Genomic DNA, 11,756 nt, shown 5'->3' on the forward strand with positions numbered 1-11,756 from the left:
CCAGTTTTTAATTAGTGCAATAATCAATAAAATAATCACATCTATTCTATGAAGCATTGCCAAATGAACACATTTAAAAAATATGCCAAGTATGTATGAAACTGAGGCTTCAGAATCATAAAAAACCCTTTGGGTGTCCACTGTATTTGCTGCAAGGATGCCCCACACAACTGTCAACTGCCAGTCAAATTTTACGCATCTCTTTTATGCCTCACACATCCTTTCATGTTTGAGCCGTGAAAATATATATTCACATTAAGCGTCCGGTCGCCAGTGAATATCCCCTTGGGTCGTCACGACAGGATGAAAGGCGCTTGCCCCCAGATAGCTTTCAAGCTAACGGGCTGACGGACGGGCAGTGTTGGCCATGCTTTGGTGTGGTTATTGTTATACTGTATCCCCACAGAGTACTTTAGATTTCAACATATAACAGTATCCTGAAGAAAACAAAAAGTATAACAATAGAAACCAACAACGAGCTATTCCGCAAAGTGTGGCATCAAGGAAAGACACGTTTTTGAGCGTGCATAAAGCTAGCTAGCACTAGTATGAAGAGCAGAAGTTGGACACAGAAACAGTCAGGGAACGGAAGTAGGACAGAAGTAAGTCTTTCGACAAAAGTCCAACGCGACCACTGGGAGCACCAAAAAAAACACATGACGTGACTTGCTTGGAACAACTGCCAGTCTTGAGATGTGCGATGAGCTCTATGTGGCAAGTGCAAGGTTTTTTTCCGGACTTATACTATATCTCTCATTAGGGACATGGCTCGAGTCTTGTTTTTTATCTCACCTATGCCTTGTTTTTCTTTTCTCATCTAAAATCTCGAGAAGCTTCTTAGATAGTACCGACAGGCCATTCAAACCTGTCTCCCTCTGTTGGTCATCAACATTTTGCATTTTCTTGGACAGTTCGAGCCTGTTGAGTGAAATTTTGTTGCTTGTACTTCTGCAGTTCTGATGACAATAAAGAAACCTTGAAAACTAAACCTGGAAAAGTAGACATGGAAAACACTACTCAAAAACTAGACTCAGAAAACAAGACCCTAAACAAAACTAGAAATCCAGCTTCCTATGGCGGTTGGAATGCTTGTTCAGAGAACATGTCACTGAAAACCAACATCTGTCTGACTGAAATTCTATATAACCGAGTCAGTAAACAAACCACTGGCCATCAGTCCCAATAGTAAATACAAATGCATGTCCCTCTATGATAAAAAATGCTAAATACATAAAAACGAGAAAGGTGACTCATAAATGACCATTATGATTGAGGTGAAAAATACATGACTAAAAGCGACTACAACAAACGATAAGCACAACAATAAGCTAGCTAACCACATGCTATAGTAATTGAAATAGGCCAAATTAATATGATTAATAGTGAGCTACGCAAGTCTGCCACAAGGCCTTGTTTTAGCCACATACAAAACAATTTTAAACAAAACCTGTTTTAACTTCTTTATCTCCACTTACACATAATCAACATATTTAGATACACTCTCCGAATTCACCTCACATGATTTTCAACCCAAATAACCTTAAGGAAATGCTCCAGTAAATTCACTTTGAAAGCAGCGTTCATGTGTATTCATGCGGGCCAGTGCATTGTCAGTGACAGGAAATCGTGTCAGCCAGGTGAATGTGTGGCAAGGAACCCGATCTGCTGTTGACAGAACAGGGACAGGTGCTCCAGCCAACCTAATCCATACATGCATGCTTGACTCAGGTCATCCATTAAGGTAGATTGATTCAAAGCTTTAAAAGACCACTCTCCGCCGTTCCCAGGGCTTTACCTTTACTGTTGCCATGATACCAAATTGTAGTGATTCCGCACCGCCTGCACCGGAAAATGACAGGAATGTTCAACATTTGCTTTGATAATGCTGCTAACATTTTGCCACACACAAGATGAACGGACATGTTTGGAAAATGTCTGGCAATCAGGCACACGGAAACCTAATTTGCGTTATTGGAACTAAAGTCAGCTGGACATTCATGATGGTGAGTGGCGTGTCCATCTCAGATAACCACATCCCCAACTTGTTAAAGCACATTCGCTTGGATTCAGTGTGTTATTATACAGATCACTCCCACGCGGCCTCTAAATGCCAAATAAAGGTTTACAGGGAGACTGCTAACATCTGCTTGGTTCTGATTGGCTGAGAGTCCTGCCGTGGTCTCACCTGTTATTCACAGCCCAGTGGATGGTAAACACCCTCAGTCAGACCTGCAGGGGAGAAGGAGCCCATCTGGCCAGCCGCATTAACAACCACCTCTTTAACAATAGCTTCCAGGAAAAGGAGAAGGCTACAACAGGCCATATCAGCCAATAAAAGTAGGCTATGCATGACATTTAGCGCCTGATGCCTGGCTTAGTCGCGTATAGCCTGAGCAAGTAGCTGCATCATCCCCTGGCAATAAAACCAAACGCAATCTAGCCAAGTTTTGAATAAAAACGCCTTGTTGCTCTTCTAGGTTCTCTGCAAATATGCAAACGGGGGATTATGCCTTGATTGTGGACCGCTCATATTTGATTCCCGACAAAACCAAGTGGCAACCAACTTATTTAAACCACAATTTCTTATTTCATTGACAGCGCCTGAGAAATATTGTTTAAAAAAATTCCAACTACTTTTGAAGCGAGTGTACTATATCGTGGGATCGAGAACGAAAAAGGGCTGTTTTTTTGACTGAACAGCGTCATCTCGTGTTCGTGTTTAATACAAAAAGAAGGAAAGTCGATCGCGCGCAGGCATGCGCGCACACACACACTATATTTTATATGCGTATGCATGTTAGTGCGCGTGTGTTCGTGTGTATCCCTCCTGAGACACAGCCTATTCGTTTGTGTGCACTGTCGTGTTCATTCCGTCTCAGCGAGACAGCAAGGTTAAAGAGCACCCACCTAAATAAAAGGCCAGGATGTCCTCTGGTGAGCACACTCGGACTTAGTAAGGTAGCTCGAAGGAGGCAATATATATTGACAAAAATTAAATGTTCACGAGACACAACTGAATAGGCTGGGTCTTGGGAGGATATTTACTTGTAGGTATGTAAATTGTGTCTGTACGTATGTATGTACACATGTATGTATGTATGTAGTATGTATGTACATATATGTTGTATGCATGCATGCATGCATGCATGCATGTATGTATGTATGTATGTATGTATGTATGTATGTATGTATGTATGTATGTATGTATGTATGTATGTATGTATGCATGTATGTATATATGTACGCATGTATATATGTCTGTATGTATGTACACATGTATGTATATATGTGTGTATATATATATATATATATATATATATATATATATATATATATATATATATATATATATATATATATGTATGTATGTATGTATGTATGTATGTATGCATGCATGTATGTATGTATGTATGTATGTATGTATGTACGTATGCATGTATGTATATATGTACGCATGTATGTATGTACTGTATGTATGTATATGACATATGATATTACCTGCTATATTCCTGATGGCAATTTTGATCTAGTATGTCAGTAAACAGCCTCATTAGAAATTTAATAGATGTTTTTTGTTTTTTTTTGCGAATCTTTGCGGCTATCTAGGATGTCTGAAAATGAGATGTGAAGAGCACAAAAAAGGGGAGGCAAAACACTGCAGAAATGGTCGGATGGGGTTTGAACAGCAAGCAGTGGGCTCTCTACAGCTGCTGGCACTAATGAGCATAATTACCACAGTAATAACATTAGCCTATCTGAGGGAATGGAGGAGAAGGACAAGTGGTTGTATTGATGTGCATGTGTGGCCTGCGTGTGTGTGTGTGCTGCGTGCATGTGGGTGCTGACCATACCATCTTACTTGCAGCCTTGCTCCCTTCCCTGAATCTCAATATCTCTTTGTTAGCCCACAATAATTGTGTTTGGGGCTCATATCCGCCATATCAGATTGGAGTTTGTACAAGGTAATTAGCAGAGGAAGGGAAGCCTCAACACCAGCAGGACAAATGCCCCCATGACATCATTGTGGAGGGAAAGGCACCCCCCCCCCCCCCCCCAATCTTCTCCGCCTCCGAATCATCTTTCATGTCATTAAGTCTCGGAAGAAGCGGTGAAAAGGGCAGAAGGGCAGCAGCAAGTGAAAGTTGATGACACTGAAATGCTGCAGTCTGGATGAAGAAAGATGGAGGGAAGAAGAGGTTTGAAAGTGATTTGAGATAAGATGGAGAGCTGTGGTGTCGCTCCAGGCCTGTAATCTCCAATCAGCTTTGACTAACAGACAAGCACGAGAGGAAAGTTCTTGGCTTTAATGCGACTCGCCTTTCGGCGGGGGCCGCTGCATCCTGCTGGGAGCCGGGGGGATGAGGAGAGGATTAACTGGCACTCTGGTGGAGAGAGATGAAGAGAATCAGATGGGGACCCCGCGGATGGTCACACCCTCGCTCGTTCCATCCATTACCTTTCAACCCCCCCATCAGTGAATCAAAGCAGCGTATGCTTTTAAAGGTGACTCCATTCAATTAACACACATTGTGATTTAAGGGCGGCGACATATGCCCATGAAAAGAGTCAAGAAATGGTCACCGCGTGCAGTAGAAAAATTAATATGAGCAAACTTTGGATTAAAAAATCAGTATGTATATTTCTTTGCTGTTGGGTTTGTCTGGTCTAGTTTTCCCAACCTTTATAGAGCCAAGACACTTTTTTTTAAACATTCGATACCTCACCACACACCAGCAACCAAAAATGTCACTGAATGGGTATAAGTGTGAAATTTGGGTTTGTGGAGTTGAAGACAAAACCATTATTCTGTTGTATGAATGGCAACAGGTGAATACACCGGTTTTTTGGATCTCCTGCCATCTAGTGGAGGAGTCTTTAATTGTTCTGGCCGCCACCAATCATCATTGGACATTCTGTAGGACTTTAGCGTGATTGCTGAAGTCAGCAGTGGCCAAGGAAGGGAGATTTCTTTTTTTTTTTTTTTTTTTTTTTGGTGATGGTGGGAGGATTATCTTTTAATGAGTCACTGATAAAATGTAATATCCTGTCCTTTCCCTTTCTATCACGTGAATGCTTTATTGTCTTTGAACTAAACTGAAACAAATCAAAGAAATACTGTAATAATGACGCTGCGCAAAAAAAGGAACATTTTCGATCTTTTCCAATCCCGCAAATAAATGGGAACATATAGGAAGCATTTTATATTTGGGAATACATATTTCTGCAACAATACAGCCTACCAATTCTGCCTCCATTAAAAAAAGACAAATAAATCATGGAGTGTGACACGGGAAACAAATGTATTTTCAACTTGAATATTACAATTAAAAATATAATATGAAATATATTAAAATATATATGATCAAAGTGACTCATTTTGTCAAATAAATTCTTCTGGACGAATCAGCCATTAATACAATTTTGGATTCAGTAGCCTTTAACCAGTTATTACACACATTGTAGTTAGCAGGGTAGAGTGTGAGACAAGCCAACATCGTGTCCAGTACATCCTGCGAAATTCATAGGATAAAGGAAACATTTTTAAGGAACTTAAAGTTGTACTGCAATGTTTGTAAACATTTGGTTAATAAGACGTGAGTTTGATGGTGATAAAAGGCTGATGGCACTCCATAGTGATGTTGGTTTGGAGATCCTGGAAATGGGGTAGAGCATATGATATGACAAACACCACTGCAATAAATATTCCATTCTAATTCGGTTCCGATTTTTATTTTTCTTTCACGTGAGGCAATATCTACAGCTAAATCATTGTTCACGTTGTCACATTGAAAAGTTAAGAAAAGACCCTTCTACACCGATTATCCTTACAATGCTTATCTAAAGGATGTTGTTAGTGGGTTCCGGTTGCAACGTGGCACTACACTCGCCATGTCATCGCATCACTCCCATTGGTCTCAGGTAGGGCAGCCTGGTTTTACAATCACCTTTTTGTGTGGATAGGTAGCACATAGTCATTCAAACACAATCGTGCGTCATTGACACGTGACCACTAAACTCCGCGTTTATGGAGAGTCTGTCAGAATAAAGGTGTATTTCAATCTGGGCTTGCTAAATTGCAAGGTTTTAAAACGTAATTTACATTTTAAACTTTTAAAATTATAAATATAATTAATTAATTTAAGCGTATGCGATTTTAGATTCATGAATTTGAGATTGTTTTATTGTTGAGTCTTTTAGTTTGAAGATTTCTAGACAGGAAGTCACATTTCAATAGTGAACTTCACTCTACAACAGTATACGGATGACAGGGAGTGAAGGCGTCTGCAGCAGAAACGGTTAGTACGCCGTCAATTCTACATTTTCATTTCATTTCTTGAGCACCAAAAAATATATTAATGATTCCCCCTTAAAAATAGTGTAGCCTTTTCTCCCCCAAAAGTTTGGCGCGATCTTTGTCTTCTACTTTAATAGTCAGACTATGGTTTAGTTCCAAGGGTATAATGATGACGCACATTTACAATAAACTCCTAGTAAAACAATTTGAGTCACATGTACATAAATGTAATTCTCTTTTGATGGCGTTTCCTCTCTCTCTCTCTCTCTCTCTCTCTCTCTCTCTCTCTCGCGCGCGCGCTCTCTCTTTCTCTCTCTCTTACTTGCCATTTCCTTGTTCAAAATAAGGGTAGTGTGTTTTGGTTAAAATAGTATAAAGTAAAATATTTAAAAGCAAATCCTGAAATTTCAACGGCGCTACACCCATCCCCTTCCAAAATGGGCTCGAAACACCCAAGGTTTCATTTTTTTTTTCCCCACAACCACAAGTCATTTCTTCTACAGCTACAAAATATATATTTTTTACATACAACTTAATCAGCCCCATTTTTATTATTTTTTTCCCCCTCAACATCTGCACCACCAAGACATTTTTAATATGCGTTTTCGTCCTCCTTTTTTCCCATTAATATTCAACTTGAAGTCCTGTGTTCTGTGTGCTTTTATGATGACGATGATGATCATGTGTTGTCTTTGATGTGTAGGAAAATGGCAGTGAAGGTGCTAGTCACAGGAGGTGCAGGCTACATTGGGAGTCACTGCGTTTTGGAGCTTATTGAAGCAGGCTACCAGCCCATTGTAGTTGATAATTTCAGCAACGCTATAAGGGGTAAGTAAGTAAGGTATGTGTTTTTAGCTAGGTATGGGTTTACCTATTCACAATGCATTTAGGTGGCGTGGATGGAGGAGAAGGGGGTGTGCCTGAGAGTATACTTCGGATAGAGAAGCTTTTGGACACCCACATTGAGTTTCATGAACTCGACCTTCTGGACAAGGCTGCCCTGGAAGAAGTTTTCAAAAAGGTCAGTTTTTTAATTCAATACGGTTTATCCAAACGCATCACTTGTGGAATACCTCTACTCTATGAAGCACTAGGGCAGGGCATGAATCAAATTAAAAATTGAAGATTCGAAACCTTGCTTTTTCATGTAATCAAGAGTTTGCAAAAATAATTACCTGGGATTGAATGAAATTTCGTCTTTGCAATTGAATTGAGTTAGTTTGATCATTATTTTTCATTTACGACGAATACTTTCAAAAACACATTATTCCGCTTACTGTCGCTGAAAATGAAATTACATGCGATGAAGGCTCAGGTCACGACCGATCAATCATGGTTCAGCTTTTTCAGTTGACAAAAAGTAGAAAAAACATGGTTTTATAGGTATTAATACAATTTAGTAAGATAAGAATTTAGTGAAATAACAAGTTATCAAATTCATTATATCCAAAATATTAAGTTTTAACTGCTGAAAATGGTCAAATAAATGGCCTATCCCTTCACCATTCACTATCATTGATGACTACAGACCATAGAAGTCAAAAATCCAAATATAACTTGGACAGCAGTGAATGACATAACAGTAGCAGTCATTTTTAGAACCTCATGTGTCGAGAAAAATAAATAAAAAATAGGTCTTTGGGAGTTAAGTTCAGTGAGTTTTGCACCAACTACCAAGTATGAATGTTCCGTTTATGTGAAAACTCAGGCTAAATCAAAATTAATTTTTTTTGGCTCAATAGTTACCAGAGGATTTTTGAAATAAATTAGCCCTTCAAGTAAATGTTTGTTGAGTCTATTCTTACATTTTTATTTTATTTTAAGAAAATGTTATTTTTTTGGCCCTATCGCCAAGCTCCATGAAGCACTACTGCATCTTTTTCCTAGATTTGAAATAGAGCAGTGAATGAATTCATATTAACTGTACTCAAGAAATTATTTTCCACTGTTTTTTCAAAAAAAACATTTGTCACCATCAGAATTAAAAAATAATTTTTCGTGTTGTGCTTTCCTTTTAGATAGGCTATCCTGTGAAGAGAATCTTTAACTTTTTGAAATCTCATTGTGTGTCGCAGCATTCTTTCAGCGCCGTGATGCACTTTGCTGGCCTGAAGGCTGTTGGGGAATCGGTGGAGCAGCCATTACGCTACTACAGGGTCAACCTCAGTTCTTCCATGAACCTACTTGAGGTCAGTTTAGCCTAGCTCAATCTGCATCGTGACTTGATCGGTTTGTGCAAATGTTTAGTCGCTGAGGAGGATGTTGTGTTCGTCGAGCCTTGTTTGTTCAAACACAGCGAGCAGATCCCACCTGCCCTTGCTGCTTGGTTAACTCATTCACCGCCAGTCCAGAAAGCATGAATCTTGACCTCTATAATCGTCGATGGCAGTTAACGAGCTAACAGTAAGCTCACCTGTGCTGCAGGTGATGCAGGCTCACGGGGTGCACAATCTGGTGTTCAGCAGCTCGGCCACAGTGTACGGACAACCGAAGTCTCTGCCCATCGATGAGCGGCACCCCGTCGGAAGCTGTAACAACCCTTATGGCAAGACCAAGTTCTTCATAGAGGAGATGATCAAGGACCACTGCCAAGCCAACAAGGTACGGGGCTGAAGGCAGACACACGTTCATGCATGCATTCGGGAAGTTTTTCTCAGCCTTTGCGCCGTGTACTGTGCGGGCAGAATTGGAATTCCATATTGCTGCGGTATTTTAACCCCATCGGTGCTCATGTCTCTGGCCTCATCGGGGAGGACCCGCAGGGTATCCCCAACAATCTGCTACCATATGTCGCCCAGGTACCGACAGACTATTCGTTTCTCTTTTTCGAGTCGCGGATGATGTCGTGTGGCGTCACATCACTTTCACGTCTTCCTAATAGGTGGCTGTCGGAAGAAGGGAGTGCCTCAGCGTATATGGAAATGACTATGACACACCGGACGGGACAGGTATCAAATATACGTTTTATAGGGCTGAAACCAGTCCTCGAGTAATTCGATTGTCGGTTCAAGAACATGCTTGAGGCATTTTTTCTTGCTGTAGATTCCCGCTTATTAGTAGTGTATGTGTCAGAAAAAAGTCAAGCCAATAGCAGGAACAATTGTGAATGATCTGCAGAGCAGTAAAGCGCAACACAATGTGCTGAGAAGGCCATATTCGATATAAACATTGGTTTATCAAATAATATATGCATATAAACACTTTGGTACGCTTTTTTTAAGTTCTTCCCAGCACCGTGTAACAGCTTGACTAATCCTTCGATCGTGACTGTTGGGGCCAACCCCCCCCATACAAATAGCGCGTTGTTCTGAAAAATCACATTCACTTGCCAAGTCAGGGTGCTAACAAATGAGTTAATTACCTTAACATTGCGCAAGTGTTTACTGGTGGCTCAGGCTATGTTAAAGCAGTGTCTAGCATAAAATAGTTGCTAGCTATCAGTGCTCAAGGGCTCCATTCAAGCATCCATGATAGACATACAGTAAATGACTCTGTACACTTGATGCTGACAGCCTGACACAGTTGCCGTTCCTACTGATCACATTTTAACTAATTATGTTAATTTTAATTGACTGTTTCTGTCTTAGATCAAAATTTATTGGGAGAGATTTGTCTAAAATGTAACGTTTCAAGAGAAAGAAGTACATGTTGATCATCAAAAATGTATAGATTGTAAAGTAAAGAAAAAAGTAAAGATTATTTTTATCTGTATACCCTCTCCAAATTTTTTATAGGATACCCAAATATCAAAAATACTCGATAACTGCTGCCCTATATTTCTATATTTTTGGCATGTGTCTACCCTGCTTTAAACAAACGGTCACGATTTAAATCTCATGTATTTTTAAGGTGTGCGAGATTATCTTCATGTTGTCGATTTGGCAAAAGGACACATAGCTGCGCTGAAGAAGTTGGAGGAGAACTGTGGTTGCAAGGTAACAGGAAAAAGTGCATGATTCGACTGAGATTCAGTTTTAATGTTGTATCAGAATCATTTAGCATCTTTAAAACAACATCCATAGATTTGAGTCTCACCATTTCAAACAAACCTGTTCATTGTTATCTTGTGTTGGATCTCATTTGGTGCACAGTCAATGACATTGTTGTAAGGTACGGCATTTATTAATGCAGTGTTCCATGAAAAATGATTGCATGTGGTTGGTTCCATGAAAAATGATTGCATGTGGTTGAAATTGTATATTTAATGTAAAATACTGTCTTTGCTAAGAGCCAATAAATGCTGGGAAAGCAGTGATGAGTGATGATCTATATTTTTTATCTGCAGGTTTACAATCTTGGAACAGGAGTCGGTTACTCTGTCCTCCAGATTGTAAAGGCTATGGAGAAGGCATCTGGGAAGAAAGTGAGTCACATAGCAAGTTTTTCCTCTACAAGATCAAGTCATCGTTTGACATTAATCAAACTTCTAACGTGACGATATTCCCTGAATTGAAGGTGCTATCTCATCTCTCTGTAGATACCCTACAAGATTGCCCCTCGTCGTGCTGGAGATGCAGCATGCTGTTACGCTGATCCTTGCCTGGCTGAGAAGGAGTTAGGCTGGAAGACTGCCTTTGCACTGGACAGAATGTGTAATTTGTCCACCAACATCCTTCTTAAAAGAAATATTTCAAAAGTATTGTACATGAACCAATGTATCCATTTCCATGCAGGTGAGGACACTTGGCGCTGGCAGTCAATGAACCCCAACGGATTTTCCAAAAAGGGAGCTTCTTGACACCATTGCTCCTTTTTCAAACTTCTGCTAAATCAAAGGGCCAAAGCATACTGTTTTTTTTATATATTTTGTCTGAAAAAATATTGAGGGAAATAAGAGTACTTTATGCTTGATGGTTTTATTCCAGGGAACCTAAGGTTATGGATGTGGGTGTTTACAATGAAGCCTACATGCCTTACTGTGAGCTATTAGATAAATTTATGTTCAGAAATCAATGATAATATAATTAAACACAATATTATATTGCTATGTTGTACTGTACTGTATATCTGTGTTGCTTAATGCATATTCAGACAGGTCTTATAATTATTATGATCTACTCTTGACGGTCAAGGATGTTAATTTAAAATTTCATGTACTACTGTAACTGCAGAAGGTACCCTAATTAGGGTTAGCATTTCATCAGTTTTTGAAAAATACATACTCCTGTTTAACCTGATCTGTTGTATCCATTTATTGTAGTTTCTATACTGATCTCTAAGCCATACTCATGAAGTAATGAAGTACAACACAATGTTTCTTAAATTAGCCAGAGGTGGCCTCTTACATATTTTGTGTCTAGTTGTGAAGCTGGCCCTCCATCACATTTCTGCTTCATTTGTCTTGCCTCAAGCCATAATTTTTTTTTTTTTGTCATATTAGTTTTTCAGTTATTCGCAATTATTTGCTGGGTCATCCAGAGTTCATCGAGCTTCCCCTTGTACTCCAAATGTCTTGCTGTAT

At 39.6% G+C, this 11,756-nt stretch overlaps 1 protein-coding gene across 1 annotated transcript; it reads left to right on the forward strand.

The window, feature by feature from the left end:
- Positions 1-6,177: 6,177 nt before the first annotated feature.
- gale (UDP-galactose-4-epimerase) lies at positions 6,178-11,472 on the forward strand. Its single transcript, XM_088434001.1, has 11 exons — positions 6,178-6,296; positions 6,999-7,123; positions 7,186-7,316; positions 8,371-8,484; positions 8,720-8,896; positions 8,980-9,093; positions 9,177-9,243; positions 10,145-10,230; positions 10,581-10,658; positions 10,773-10,887; positions 10,969-11,472. The coding sequence occupies exons 2-11, from the start codon at positions 7,003-7,005 to the stop codon at positions 11,031-11,033; spliced, it is 1,068 nt and encodes a 355-aa protein (XP_088290127.1). The 5' UTR covers positions 6,178-6,296; positions 6,999-7,002; the 3' UTR covers positions 11,034-11,472.
- The last annotated feature ends 284 nt before the right edge of the window (positions 11,473-11,756 follow it).

The sequence above is a fragment of the Hippichthys cyanospilos genome, chromosome 14 (genome assembly GCF_059441005.1).
Source record: "Hippichthys cyanospilos isolate Australia breed blue-spotted pipefish chromosome 14, RoL_Hcya_1.0, whole genome shotgun sequence".
Lineage (NCBI taxonomy): Eukaryota > Metazoa > Chordata > Actinopteri > Syngnathiformes > Syngnathidae > Hippichthys > Hippichthys cyanospilos.